The sequence below is a fragment of the Euleptes europaea genome, chromosome 18, assembly GCF_029931775.1.
Source record: "Euleptes europaea isolate rEulEur1 chromosome 18, rEulEur1.hap1, whole genome shotgun sequence".
NCBI classification, from domain to species: Eukaryota; Metazoa; Chordata; class Lepidosauria; order Squamata; family Sphaerodactylidae; genus Euleptes; species Euleptes europaea.
In genome coordinates, this window is record NC_079329.1 from 2,419,584 (window position 1) to 2,434,728 (window position 15,145).

The window sequence follows — 15,145 nt, forward strand, 5'->3', positions numbered from 1 at the left end:
CCCCAGAAGGCCACGCGCGCCTGGGAGGGCGCGGCGCAGCTCGGCGACTCCCGGGAGGGGCGGGGCGGAGCTCCCAGCAGCCCGTGCGCGCGCGACGGCTTTTCCGCCCTGCCCAGGCTCCCTTTCCCGTGAGGCGCTGCGGCCGGGTTGCCATGGCAGCGGCAGACGCTCCTCCGGATGGACACCTTCCGGCCCCGTTACTACAGCGCGAAGGAGGTGGCGGAGCACAACCGGCCCTGGGACCTCTGGGTCTCCTTCCTGGGGCGGGTCTACGACCTCAGCCCGCTGGCGAAGGAGCACAAGGGTAGTGCGGCCCTGCCCCCTGCACCCTCCCCAGCGCCTGGGGTGGCCGGCAGCCCAGGGGATAAGGGCAAAGGCCGGCCCTGGCCATGCTGGTCTATTGTGTTTACTCTTATCCTGCCTGTCTCCCCAGTGGGGGCCAAAAGCGGTTTACGTTGGAGTGCTGGACTCTGATCTGGAGAACTGCGTTTGATTCCCCACTCCTCCACATAGGGTTGCCAGCACGCCACCGGCGGGAGATTTTTGGGGAGGAGGGAGGGGCTTGGGGAGGGGAGGGACTTCAGTGCCATAGAGTCCAATGGCCAAAGCGGCCGTTTTCTCCAGGTGCACTGATCTCTTATCGGCTGGAGATCAGTTGTAATAGCAGAAGATCTCCAGCTCGTACCTGGCGCTTGGCAACCCTACCTCCACATGAGTGGCGGAGGCTAATCTGGTGAAGTGGGTTGGTTTCCCCACTCCTCCACATGAAGCCAGCTGGGTGACCTTGGGCTAGTCACAGTTCTCTCCAAACTCTCTCAACCCCACCTACCTCACAGGGTGTCTGTTGTGGGGAAGGTGATTGTAAGCACGTTTGATTCTGCCTTAAGTGGTAGCAAAAGTTGGCATATAAAAGCCAATTCTTCTTCTTCTGCTTCTTCCTGTCCTCCCTTTTATGCTCACAACAACTGAGAGGTGATATGATAGCGATCAAGTACTTGAAGGGCTGTCACGTAGAGGATGGCGCCGAGTTGTTTTCTGTTGCCCCAGAAGGTCGGACCAGAACCAATGGGTGGAAATTAAATCAAAAGTTTCTGTCTAGACATTAGGAAGAATTTTCTAACAGTCAGAGCAGTTCCTCAGTGGAACAGGCTTCCTCGGGAGGTGGTAAGCTCTCCTACCCTGGAGGTTTTTAAGCAGAGGCTAGATGGCCATCTGTCAGCAAGGCTGATCCTGTGACCCTAGGCAGATGATGAGAGGGAGGGCTCCTTGGCCATCTTCTGGGCATGGAGTAGGGGTCACTGTGGATGTAGCGGGGGAGGTAATTTGGAATTTCCTGCATTGTGCAGGGGGTTGGACTAGATGACCCTGGTGGTCCCTTCCAGCTCTATGATTCTATGAATCCTGTGTGATAGGCTAGGCCAGCGTTTCTCAACTAGGGATATGTGAGAAATTGCTAGGGGTTCCCTGAGAAATAGTGATGAATAGACTAATCATATGTAAATCATGTGTAGGGGTTCTCTGAGACATGAATATTATTTCAAGGGTTCCGCAAGGGTAAAAAGGTTGAGAAATGCTGGGCTAGGCTGACCCAAGGCTACCCAGCAGGCTTCTGTGGCAGAGCAGGGATTGAACCTGGGTCTCACAGATCCTAGGCTGATGCTTTAACCATTACACCATACTGGCTTAGCATGTGGGGATGGGCAGTTGAAGCTTTTTAGAGCATGAAGCTTTTTAGGATCACCTGGTAACTGATATCTCATGAAGCCTCCAATAAAGGGAGATGACTTTGTTTTCTATAGGTTGTTGGCAACCCTACAACCCCACCGCTGACCTTTTGCAGTGGGGGACACACCTAAATGTACAGTAGGGGGTGGAATTTCTGGTCCCCACCTGCATCCCATTGCCAAACCTACCAGTGATCCCCACTAGTGTTCTAAATGCACAGCAGGGGACAGGACGTCTCCCTTTCTCTGCCATTCCTACATTGCCAGCACAGCCCTTGCTCCCTACAAGTGCCCTTGTGTGGTGTGAGTGTCTCAAGAGTGTTTCCCTCTCTCCCCCTATCATGTATTGCCTTCACTCTCCCCAGCATTGATGTTGGGGGTTCTTAATGCACAAAATGAAATAGCCCTTTAGGGAAACAATCCTTTGCCTGGTCTTCATTAGCCATAATTGCAACCGGTGAGTAATTTAGCCTTCACCTAGTAGAGTCTTGTGGCACTGGAAAGACGTGTCAGAAGGGTCCATTTTGATCTTGCTGCAACAAATGGTTGCTCCTCCTTTAGAATTTGTTGACTTGGGTTTGGTTTTCTCTCTGCCTGTCCAGGTGATCTCTTGCTGAAGCCTATCCTAGAAGCAGCAGGGAAAGACATCAGCCATTGGTTCAACACCAAGACCAAGGATGTAAGTCCCCACAGTCTAGTCACGTTGGATGTGAGGGCGATCTGGCTGCGACATCTGTCACCCCATTGATCGCCAGGGTTGATTTGGCTGATTTGGCTGGCTAGGCGGGTGTCCCCTACCTCCCTCACCGCTCCATTTGTGTCCCTCCCAAAGCTGCGCACTTGATGGAAGAGGATGACCATCCCAGATAGAAGGAGTATACTCTTCTTTGGTCAAGTGTATACGATAGTTGCTCTCCCCTGCTAGTAGTGTCTTGGAGGAAAGCACGCTGCTGGCCAACAGGTAGTTTGCGGCGAGGCATGATTACTTGGAAGTAAGTCCCTCTGATTGCAGTGGTGCTTACTTCTAAGGGAGTGTGCACAGGATTGTAGATTGTAAGTGCTCCTTCCCTGGAGGTTTTTAAGCAGAGGCTAGGGGCTGTAACAGAGCATTAATGCTTAACCGCATGGACTTCTGTCCAAGCGGCAGTTGTCAGGAAAGGCCAAGACCCTGGGAAGACCAAGCTCAGTAGACCAAAAATCTGACTCGCTGGGAGGCAGCTACAGCAGAACAGCTACATGCTACCTTAGCGTGTAGATGTAGTTTTGTCCATTTGAGAGGTAGGGAAGAAAAGACTGAAAACAGAATCATAGAGTTGGAAGAGACCACCAGGGTCAACTAGTCCAACCCCCTGCACAATGCCCAGAAGATGGCCATGATGCCCTCCCTCTCATGATCTGCCTAAGGTCATAGAATCAGCACTGCTGACTGATGGCCATCTAGCCTCTGCTTAAAAACCTCCAGGGAAGGAGCACTTACCACCTCCTTCCACTGAGGAAGCCTGTTCCACTGAGTAAATGCTCTGTTAGGAAAATGTTCCACTCCATCACATACTTTTTAAATCATTGTTTTCTTCTTGGCATCGTAATGGATTTCTTGACAACTTCTTTCCTGAATTTCAGTGCCGCACTGAAAGACTTCAAAGAGCTGAGTAAAGCGGCAGAGTTGTTTCTCTTCCTGCAGATCCCTGAATGAGGCTTTTCCTTTTAATCCAGCCTCATGTCATTGGGCTGTGTTTAGTTTGTCGTGTACTGGGAGCTCTGTTGTTTAAACCCCTCTTAACGGAGAATGGGAACTGGGGCTTCACATCCAACTTCCTTTCCAGATCCAAACGCACATCGATCCCCTGACAGGCTGCCTCAAGTACTACACCCCCCAAGGTCGCTTTATACACATTCCACCTCCGTTGCCTCGCTCAGATTGGGCCAACGACTTCGGCAAGCCCTGGTGGAAAGATTCCAAGTACGAAGTGGGCACCTTGTCTGTCAAAACCAGGCGCATACGGATCATCAACACCCTGACTTCTCAGGAGCAAACACTCGAGGTGAGTCCCAGTTCGTTCCCACCACAGAAGTAAGGCGGGGGGGAACTCCAAGACCTTGGGATTTCTCTTCTTTTTAGCTTGTGGTCCAGACAGTCTTTGTGATATTTATTTATTTATTTGCTGAATTTATACCCCCCCTTTCTTCTTAATGGATACCCAAGCGGCTTACACCATTCTCTCCTCTTCTCCATTTTATCCTCACAATCACCCTGTGAGGTAGGTTAGGCTGAGATTGTGTGGCTAACCCATGCTCCCCAGCAAGCTTCCATAACAGAGTGTGGATTTGAACCGGGGTATCCCATAGCCTAGTCCAACACTGAAACTGCCACACTGGCTCACTGTTATAGACAGTTCCATAGGGAGGGCCTGTGGCTCAGTGGCAGAGCCTTTGCTTGGCATGCAGAAGGTCCCAGGTTCAATCCCCGGCATCTCCAGTTAAAGGGACAAGGCAAGTAGGTGATGTGAAAGACCTCTACCTTGAGACTCTGGAGAGCCGCTGCCAGTCTGAGTAGACAATAACTTTGTTGGACCAAGGGTCTGATTCAGTATAAGGCAGGTTCATGTGTGTTCTAGTGCCACATAATGCAATATATATAAGGAAACAAATAACTCAGTCTTCTCCTTAAGGTTCTCGAGTGAGTCCCCCAGTTCCTCAACTATTTGGTCTCTGAAAGGCATTTTCTTGCCTGCTACTCCTTGTTGCCTAGACATGTGCTAATAAGTTCCTAAAGGCTTGCTTATTCATTTAATTTATACCCCACCTTTCTCCCCTATGGGTACTCAAGGTGGCTTGCACCATTCTCCTCTCCTCCATTTTATCCTTACCACAGCCCTGTGAGGTAGATTAGGGTGAGAGTTATGTGACTAATCCAGATTCACCTTGCAGGTGAAATATTGTAAGCAATCACCCTTGGTTTGGGGGAACTGGTGAAAGCCTCCTCCTCCTTTTGCCCACGGAGAATCTAGGCAGTGTCGGAACAAAAATTAAATTTGGGGGAAGGCCCCTTCAGAATGAATGTATAGTTTTATCTTCCTAGCTTGTCTGGGAGAGGATAACAAACACTGAGGTATCTCATCACAAAACATCATATATAAGAAGTTATTTATCAATTAAGTACTTACCACTACACATTGAAGAAAACCACACAATGAAAAGTTTGAAAAATCCCAGTTATCCTTTAAAAAATCACCCTTGTTTTCCTGGTTATGCACAGTTCCTTTGGGATCCAGAGCTGTTTCTTATTGCCCTGTTTGATTTTATGTGGAGGGCATCTCATAGGTGAAGGCTAGGAAGTCAGACATGGCTGTTTCCTTTTGCTGAAGGCATGGAGGCTGAAGAACTTTGGTTAGTTCGGAGATACATTCAGCCTTTCAGCAGTTCCATCTGCGAATGCCACACTAAATGTCCGCAGGTGTGCTCTGAAGAATCCATGTGGGAGATCTTGCGACGCTATCTCCCCTACAACGCCCATGCCGCCAGCTACACATGGAAATACAAAGAGATCAATCTGGACATGGACCGGAACCTGCAGCAGAACCGCATCCCCGACGAGGATGAGGAGTTCTACAACCTCAACATGGATGCTGACTTCTTCACCCCAGCCATCCTACTCTACTTCAATGATGACCTCACTGAGTTTTAGGTACTCCCAAAGTGAAGGATGAGGGTTAGTTGCCAGATTAGGGGAGGAGCTGGGCCTCTTTGAGCCTGTGGACTTTAGTTTGTGAAGTAGGTTAGTTTCAGCTTTAATGAAGGAGTATTTTATTTTGTAAGCCCCAAATCTTGCCAGTTTGCTGGTAATAATCTTCTCCTTCTTTACTTTCCGCCATAAGGTAATAAATAGGGATTCTCAAGAAGTTTGGGAATGGGTGGATTTTCTCCCTGCCCTCTACCAGCAATCCTCTTTGTGTGAATTGTGGGCACTTCAGCGCCATGAAGGCAGACATTGGGGGCACTTACCGAGTTAATGCTTCTCAACCCGGAGGGTCATGTCCTTGCACTCTTTGCTTGTCCTAGGTCCCGCGATTCAGTGCCTGCAAATCCTGCACTGTTCACAAAGGCCTTTCCTCTCAACCCGTTTCGGAACCGAGCAGTGAGCAGGCGGCTACATGAGACCGAGTGTGGTGGATGGAATTTCGCGCTGGGCTTGAAGGGCAAGACACATGCATTTCAGTTTTTTGAAAACCTGGTTTGAAGTTTTTCTTTTTGTACCAAACTGGATCAGCATGTCTTTCTAACATCATTAAATGCCTTTACTATAAGACAGACACCTTGAGCTTCTTGTAGCAGAAACAGAAATGGGTACGACATAAAGCCTGTTTACTGTATTATTAGGTGTGTCCTTGGTCCCATTGAGAGGTGCCCAAATTATTATTGTGATTGACTAATGTAAAGGGTTTCATGAAACATAATTTTATGGACCTGAGGATGCGTCTGTCCCAGAGGTCCCCAATGTGATGCTCGAGGGTGGCATGGCACCTACTGACAGTTTTTTGGCGCCCACCAAGTGTTTTTAGAAAGTGAGTGTGGACGGGTGGGGCTCTTACCCAGCAGGGCTTCTGATTGGCCACTGAAGGTCTGATCAGCCGTGCAGATTAAAATAATGCTGTTTCAGTGGCAGCTGCCACCATGGTGTTTTATTCTTTCACCCCTCAGTTGCCCTTCTTCTTTCTCTGTGTGTGTGACTCCACCTCCTGTGGCAGTCATTTTGTGCTTGCGCCTGCCACCCTGTGCCAGAATTCCAGAGGTGCCCACAGGCTCAAAATGTTTGTGGGACCCCTTCTCTATCCAAATCTTTTTGTGATAGGCATGCCGTTCACCACGGTCGCCACTAGATGTCAGTGGTGACTCGTCAGGCAGCTGTTTCGAACCCTGAGCATCTCCTGAAACAGTTTTAAATACTGAACATGGACCTTTGCACTGGCGGATTTGTTATTCTTGCAGGGCCATGAATATCTAAAGGAGCTCTATTGGTGTTTTTCCTTGCAGGTGAAAAACCTTAGAGATCCAGACTCAGGTCTAGGCACAGCGGGAGATCCATGGTCTGATTTCCCGGGTTTCTAGCAAACACAATTAATGGGCAGAGGAGGGGGCAAGTTGGGTCAGGGCTGTGGCCCTTCCTAGAAGGTTTTTAAAAACCCTTTTCCGTCTGAAATATTTCCCCAGGATGAATTGCCACGCATGGGAAACATGTAGGCTCAATATGGGTATCTGTGTTTTCCTCCACATGGGAAAAGGATTTGTGTGGGTAGGCTGCCAAATTGGAAAAATGATGCGGGGAAAGGATTGAAGCCCCCATACCCACAGGGTGGAGTATCAATCACTTAAACAAACAAATAAAATGTTTCCAAAACAGGGATAAAAAAAAACAATACAGGTTAAAAGGCTCTGGCATATGGAATAGGAATATCTGTAGGTCCTGCTGTGGGGATACCCCGTGCAGGAGAAAAGCTGAGTCAAAACTCAGCCCCTGGGAGCAGGGAATCCCGAGGAGAGGTATCGCCCCTCTAGCGAGCTCCCTTCAGCAGTAATTGCTTAGGGGGTGTGCCTCTCTTGGTGAGCAGCAGCTGGGCTCCCTGCCTGCTGACCCGTGTCTGTAGGCAAAGCGACGACGTCCTTTGAGAAGGCGGAGGAAATCTTTCTTTAAAAGAAGAGAATGTGACAGATCTCAGGGGAGGCTGAGCAGAAGCAGCCTGTTAACTTTCAAAGGCAGCATCTGATTCCTTCCTAAACGCCTGGGAGCGTTATGGCTAAATCAGAACCGCCAGTCCCAGTTGGGAGTCTATTGGGATCAGAAGGACACACTTGATTCCGAAACTTGTATGGCTGGTGTTCATGCACACACTCACACAACAAGAATGCAAGGAAGAATATTTTCTTCTGGTGTAGATAATGAAGTAAAATCATTAAAAGTGCACTACCCACAGCTCTAAATACACGATATGGCAGTAAGCCATACAGTAAGCCATACTGGCCATGCCGCTGTCTTCAGTCTAGTAGTGTATTTAAGATTGGGGTACTTGTCCTACCAAAGACTGATTCAATTCCAGCAGTGTCGTCTTCAAAAGCCTCCTTGTTGCCAAACCAAGATGTGCATCTCATTAAATGAACGTGCGCTACTGCTCTATGATTGCTGATTACGCCAAACCCCATTTCTCCTTTCCTGTTGGTGTTCCTGTGTTCTTCCGTGTCTTTCACAAGCTGGTTTGTGGCAGTCTGGAGTGTGAGAAACCAGGAGGTCTTATCTTGCAGTGTGCTTCCCTTCCCCAAAAAACTCAGGAGAAACAGCACAGAGCAAATTGGAGAAATGGGTGTCCATGTCAACTAAAAATGCTTTTTAAAGCTTCATTTAGTTAGCTTCATTTAGTTAGAAATCTGGTTCTCTGTTTGCAGACTCCTGATCTGGCCATGTTGGTCCATGCTTCAGTAGCCTCGAGGCTTGAGTACTGTAGGTGCTCTACATGGGGCTGCACTTGAAGACTATCTGGTAACTTGACATAGTAAAAAGTTGTTTTTATCTCTGTGATTGTACACACTTTTATTGTGTTTTGGATTGTTGTTACCCACCTTGAGTCCTGAGTTGCTCAGGAGAAATGAGGCATATAAATATTTCAAGTAAAATAAATATCTAAAATGTACTATAAGAAAGTGCAGTGAGTATAAAATGGCGCAGGTTCTCGGGATGGGGTTGTCAGTTATTATCCTAAATATGTAAGACAGTTAAAATAATTAAAAAACCTAATTCTAAGAAAGTGTGTGGGGTGTTAATTTTCAGTGTAATCCTCAGCAAGTCTACTCAGAGTTCTACTCAAAAGGGCTTACTCCCAGGAGAATGTTCTTAGGACTTCCCTGTTTACCACTTAGAATGCATTGGCTATATTAAAGCTGCAAGAGAACCTGAGGAGCAGGTTGTCAAGTAGATGAGACTGAGCTGAAGTTCTAGAAAAGAGGACCGGAAAGCACCACTGGCTATGCGGGGCTGGCTTTTGAATCGGGCTCTGTCTCTCGACAGGCAGCCTGTGGGTCGCTCACTTCAGGCTCTGGCTGAACCACCATCTTGACACCCCCCCTACTTAGCGCTGTTCTACGTCATCTTTACCTGTTGTGCAGATGGCTGTGGGGAACCCAGGGCAGTGTTTAGAAACAGCAAGAAAAGCCTTCGCAAATGCACAAAGGTGTGATGGTCCTGAGGTTGAGACTGGCGACAGTTTAATTGAATGGCACTACTTTGAAACATACCCGGCAAGTGGTGGTTGGCTGTACTTGTGAAGTGCAGTTACAGTGCCGAGGGAAGGGGACTACGTCCCTAATCACATCTCAGAAGCACACCTCAGTTGTGACCCAGAAGTCCCAAGGCACTCAGGAAGTGGGCCCACTAGGGGGGCCATTCTGGCAGTTTCTGGTTTGCTCCGAGTTCTGATTTGCTGGCATGGACTTGTAGCGAGGCTGAAGACCTACCAGCCTATGTCTTGATGTGGAGAGGGAGTTCCTATATAGGACTTTCCTTTGGGCACCAAGTTAGGTCAGGTGGAGAAAGAGGTGGCTTCCCCCCTCCCCCTTTTCCCCTTTGCGGTGCTGGGCTTTCTGCCCTTGTGTCAGCCCCCACCTACTGATCTCCTGAGCCTGCTCTGCATCCTTTCTTTTTCTTCCTGACTCATGGGACTTTTTCTGTGTTACAGTTGAGTGGCACTACATGGTAATGTGGTTGTGGGAATGGCTGAGTTGGGCTCGCAAACCACAAGGTCGAGCAGGATAGGCCGAAATGACCCAAGCTCTACAGGGCCCATTATGTAAACATCGGGGGAATTCAGTCCTTGGTTTACAGGTGTGAAAGAGCACGGCTTTGGTGGGATTGTGGTTAAGGCACCTCAGGGAATCCTTCCTGGAGAGTTAGACCTCAGTCACTCATGGAGTGAATGCTATATCCAATTCTACCAATTGTAAAGCCCTCATTGGGAGTAACCTCTTCCTGCTGTCCCTGGGGTTGTCAAAAATCTCCTCTCAGCTGTGGCAGAAATAATGGGCATCTGTCTACCCCCGTGTAATGCCAACAAAGCCCCTGGCTCTCATGACACAAGGCCAGCTGTTCTCTCTTTCTCTCTCCCTCTTTGGATAAATGTTGTCCCTGGGATTTGTTGCAGGAAGCGAAAAACCTCCTGAAAGTGCGGTTGATAAAATAGGATTTGAAGGGTTGAGCATTGCCTTGTGGCATGGAACTGGTAGGTCCCATAACCTCAGGGAGATTGCCTCTTGTGTAGGGATTGCAACCATCCGTTCTCCACCTAAAAAAATAACCCAGCCTGAGAAAACATAGGGGGGTGTTAGCCTGTGACTGTCTCTCCTTTCGTATGTTTGTAGCTGCTTCCCCAGACCAATGTGAAACTCCTCTAAAACACATTTAAAAAGAGAATGAATACTCCTCCAGCATCTTCTCACACATTCCAAACTGGCCATCCTTTCACCTGGTATAATGTGGAGTTGCCTTAACGTGGATGGCCCAGGCTAGCCCGATTTTGGAAGCTAAGTAGGGTCAGCCCTGGTTAGTACTTGGATGGGAGAACACCTAGAAAGTCCAGGGTCGCTATGCAGAGGAGGCAATGGCAAACCACCTCTGAACGTCTCTTGCCTTGAAAACCCTACGGGGTCCCAATAAGTCAGCTGCGACTTGACATCAGTTTCCAATTGACAGCAGCTTCCACTTGGTCAAGACTCACCACTTTGCAGTGGAAGAGGAAATTCGAGCCAGCCATGGTTTATGCAGAGTCTGGATGACCTTTGAACCGGGACATCCTCCAATCTTTCTTGTTTGCCAGAGAGCCAAACTTAGTAGAACTCCTTGTGTAGTGAAGAGTTTCACTAACCCCCCCCCCCAGCCAGTTATAATTTTGTTGTAAATCTTAAGAATCTTGATGGTGTGCCAAGGAGTGGGAGAGCTTGTTCATTTTCTCCCCTGTATGCCTAAAGTTGGCAAAGGTGTTAAGTAATTGCCTGAGGTTACAGGAAAGAATCTGCAACAGATGGCAGTGGCACTTTGAGTTTTCTGAATCAAAGTTTAGTATTCCCATGTTTCCATGGGCTCTCGCACAAATTTAGCGTGCCTGGATCTGTGTGTGTATTTCAGCCGTACAGTAATCAGCAGGGAAAAGGCCTTGAAAGATTTCCCCCCTAAGCCAAACAGAAGCAGTTCCCTCGAGGGAGGAGCAGGTTTGTGGTGTAATGAGCAATGCACCTTTGACCCTCTTGAAAGACAAGATGCAGTTGGGGGCAAACTATTGAGATAAACAGTGTGTCTCCCCCTCCCCCATTAGAATCATGCTGTAGGTTTCTGGATGGGATTGCTGATGGTTGCTGCATATTGTGAAGGAACATCAAAGGCAGACAAGAGACAGAAGGAAAGGGATGTTTTATTCTTCCCGAGCTGTTCCCTTGAGCAATGAGGACGAAGCCCCAAACAACTAGGCTTACGATTCGGAGGAGTTTCCCTTATTTGGAAATTTCTGCTCTGTTCTCACTGCTGTATTTTTACAGATTTAATAATACGATGCTCGAGCAGTTTCATGTAAGGCTGAAATTCAAATTTTGCTATACCCCTTGAATGGTTCCCCTTTCCACCAGGAAAAGCAATGTACTGTGCATGAACTGGAAATTGCATTTTAGAGCAAAGGATTTTGTCAGCATGAAACCTCCAAGGTTGTTCCTGAAGCTCTGGCTTTGAGCATTGCCAGGGAAGTGTTTCGACATGAGTGGATGGGATTTGGCACCCAAGATCCTGGAGGGCTTCAGAGGGTGTTGCATTAAATATAAGAGCCAGGTGGGGGATAACATTTGTTTGACAAACTGTGTGTCCTGCAGGCACAGTTACTCCTCAGTGGACACAGTCAGGGTGGGTTGGGGGGAAGCACCGTATGAAGGGCTGAGCACTTTCCCTGAGGAATGTCTATGTTGTAATAGCCGGATTGTGTTCCATTTCTCTCTGCAAAAGGAAAGCGTCCATCCCCAGTCATTGGAGAATACGGGTACCACTGATTGCAGTACCACTGTCTTTGGACTGGATGTGACATGGCTTGCCCAGAAATACGCTTTTCTGAAACAAAGCTTTCTTCCAAATGAGCTGTTAGGGCTGGGGTTCTGGAGTCAAGGTGGATTTAGCACCTGGGGCCTTACCACCTAGTATTATTTTTATTTTGTGCTATACTTACTTCTGGCAAAGTGACAGGTGGAAGAAAATCTGCAAACTCCTGAAGATTCTTAGGCAGTGGGTCAAATTTGCTGCTGTGCACAGCGCAGGGATACAGAAGATGCATGGAAACAGGGAATGACATCTGTGGTTCAACATCTGTGACAATAGAGTTGAAATATTTTGAGCAAGCGACCTGTTACCAGGTTCATCTCAAATTTCAGGGTGCACCTTCTTTTGTTTAACAGTTGTCTGTTTTCGAGTGTTCAGATAGTACAAGAATCAGGAGTGCACTATAATAATAATTTTAAAAGTGAGTGGGACAACGTGGTCATTTGGTTTACATCGTCTGCATTTATGTACTATATGAAAAATATTATTCTATAACAAGCCCATTGTTTTAAGTGGAATGATTTTCTGTAGGCCTTGTGCTCAAAGCCAGTCTTTTGGTAGGGACTTATCCTACAACAAAACATCAGAAATTTATTTTAAAAAATAATTCTTTTTCTTTGAAAAGGGCGATTAAGAAAATCAAAGGGGAATAAAAAAACATCAGTATAAATTTGTTTCACCCCAGTGGACGGTGTAGGATCAACTGTAGTAATTTATTCAAAATAGTGTATGAAAACATAAACATGAATTACATTTCTGTAATGTTCCTGTCCTGTGTTGGAATAGATTTTTAGCTGCAGCATAATACCAGGTCCACCAAAATTTTAATGGAAAGAACAGATCAATTACAAAAGAAGCAAAAAAGAAGCATGGTCAGATTATGGGGGGTAAATTGGTTATTATATTATTCCATTGAGCTATATTTATTATTTACTTGTATAGACAGTTTCTCTGCTGCCTGTGAAAACACTCATGTGAGTAAAAAAAATTTTTTTTTGCCAAATTGTGCCCCGTACCTTGGCTTCAGTTTAAGCGAAGGATCAGTTTAACTTCCTTTCGTGGGTATCAGCTTGGTAGTAAATGAACCTGAAACTTCACTGGAATCTGTACCAGGTGCGAACAAGCGCTCCACTTTGGGTTTGTGTGCTTTGACAGCAGAAGCTGTGTTTTGCATGGAGCATGAGGCTCCTTCTCAATTTAAATGCAGTCCTACCATCACTTCCTTTCTGGAGTATCTTATTATATGTAAAGCCCCATGGTGCGCTGGGCTTGCAGTCGTGAGACACCTACACAGGTATAATATTCCCATTTAATCAAAAATAGCAGCAAGATTCAGAATTGAGAGATTCTTGACACTTTAACAATAAAACTTGGGTAGTTTCGAACTTTCTTTTGGTTTTGGGGCCCATTGTTAGAACACTGTTTAAACATTTTCTCTGCAACTACAATTTTTTTTATAAAGCTAGCATTTCCTACAGATTACCCAGAAAATTTTAAGCTCAAAGAAATGTCTAGAGCCACCAAGTTTGCCCATCTTCTTTCTTTTTTTATAAAACACTTCCTCATTTGAATTATTTTTTTCATTTATAAAATGAAAGGGGGGTTATAATAAGACCACAGCCTGGCAGAGTTACGGATGCTTTAGCCACACTGAATTCAGTGGGGCTTTCAAAGTTTGTATAACGGTGTGCTGGATTGTGGCCACAGCCCCCCCCCCCCCCACAAATTTTGGCTTTAAAAATGCTCCCCAACTGATTGGCAAGATAAAAGAGTTTCTAAGAAAGACTGGAATAACTAATAAGCGATTTTAATCTTTGAAACACTGCACTGCTATTTTACATTGATTTGTTCCCCATGGGGCAAAAGATATTGCCATGGGGTAGATATAGATAGAACCTCCCTATGTTTTTTTAAAAAAAGGATGTTAGCCTTTTTAAAAAGTTATAGCTGCAGAGATTGTTAATAAATATCATAATATGTAAAAAGAAAAAGCTTTTTAAAGCATTTTTTAAAAACTCTAGGAAGAATGCACAGTCTATTGACGTGCATTTGGGATAAAAAATCTTTTAATGAACTGCAGTAATCAGCCCCTTTTTCTCTTCTTCCTTTCTTGCCCTAGAGGAAAAGGAGTGAAATAAACCACTCCCTTCTGAAGTATTTTAAAGTTAGAAAAAAAAATAATAAAGGGGGGGGGAGAGAGAAAAACACACCCCACCCCCTATTCTTTCTTTCTTCCTTCCTTCTGCTAGTAAAGAAGCCTACAAGCACACACACAACACAAAAAGTCATGGGTCTGACTAGTATGGAACTAGTTAACCTTTAACAATTTTATGCTGATGTCATAACTGAGCATGAGTACTGATTAATCCAACCTTTTCTCTCTCTCTCTCCCTCCCTCCCCTCCCTGCAAGAAATATTTTTATTGAGGGAGGTGGGTGTGTGTGGAGGGGGGGAGAAGAGCATAAGAAGAAGGGGGGGGGAAGAGAAGAAATAATTTAGAGCAGCCATCTTTGTTTTATGCAGAAATCTTGTCAGTTTCCCCCCAGTGCCAGGAATGTCTAAATATTGTTCATGATCACAGATCTTGGGGAGATTGGAAAAAAAAGAAAATATAACAGCAAAAGAAGAGAACCAAAAAAAAAAAAAGGCCTTTTATCTTTTTATTATCAATTTCTTTTTCTTGCATGAGATCTTTCTTTTTTTTAAATTTGGAGCTGGTTTTTTGCAAAGGGGGGGAGGAGAGATTTTTTTTAACCCTAAAGAAGAGGGGGTTAAAAATTAAGCCAGCCATTTTGTTTTTAAATATAGGGGGGGGGGAAACATATATATATATATATATATTACCTCCTGGGGGGGTCTGTTTTAAAAATAATTTAAGGGCGGCCATTTTTGTTTCTTGCTCTTGTGGAAAATATTATCCTGCACTCTTCCCCCCCCCTTTAAGAATTTAAATATATCTTTCCTCTCCCCCCCCTTTCTAATTCTAAAATTGCGGGAGCAATTTTTCAAGCGAGGACAAAGTTGGACAGGAGGCGAGTTCTTTTTTTTTTTTTTTTTTTTTAATCCATGGGACTTTTAAATTTTAATTATTTTTTTTGGACGGAGGTGATTTGAAGAGAGCGCTTTTTTGTGCGGGGGAGGGGGCACACACCGCATTTTCTCCCCCCCCTTTTCTGTGTGTTTTCTGTCTCCCCCCCCCCACCCCATCCCCCCTCCTCCGGCCACCACCATGGCTTCCCCTCTGAGGGAGGACGAGGAAGAGGAGGAGGAGATGGTGGCGTCTGAGGCGGAGGGGGACGAGGACGAAGAA

The 15,145-nt window shown here is 46.2% G+C and overlaps 1 protein-coding gene across 1 annotated transcript; it reads left to right on the forward strand.

Annotated features, from left to right (window-relative positions):
- Window positions 1-177: 177 nt before the first annotated feature.
- LOC130490045 (cytochrome b5 domain-containing protein 1) lies at window positions 178-5,409 on the forward strand. The gene is made up of 4 exons (XM_056863842.1): window positions 178-304; window positions 2,327-2,403; window positions 3,548-3,766; window positions 5,179-5,409. The coding sequence occupies exons 1-4, from the start codon at window positions 178-180 to the stop codon at window positions 5,407-5,409; spliced, it is 654 nt and encodes a 217-aa protein (XP_056719820.1).
- Window positions 5,410-15,145: the final 9,736 nt, after the last annotated feature.

Coding starts and splice junctions, on each gene's coding strand:
- LOC130490045 (XM_056863842.1), top strand. CDS start 178: ATGGACACCTTCCGGCCCCGTTACTACAGCGCGAAGGAGGTGGCGGAG. Junction 305..2,326: donor GCTGGCGAAGGAGCACAAGG/GTAGTGCGGCCC, acceptor CTGCCTGTCCAG/GTGATCTCTTGCTGAAGCCT. Junction 2,404..3,547: donor TCAACACCAAGACCAAGGAT/GTAAGTCCCCAC, acceptor CTTCCTTTCCAG/ATCCAAACGCACATCGATCC.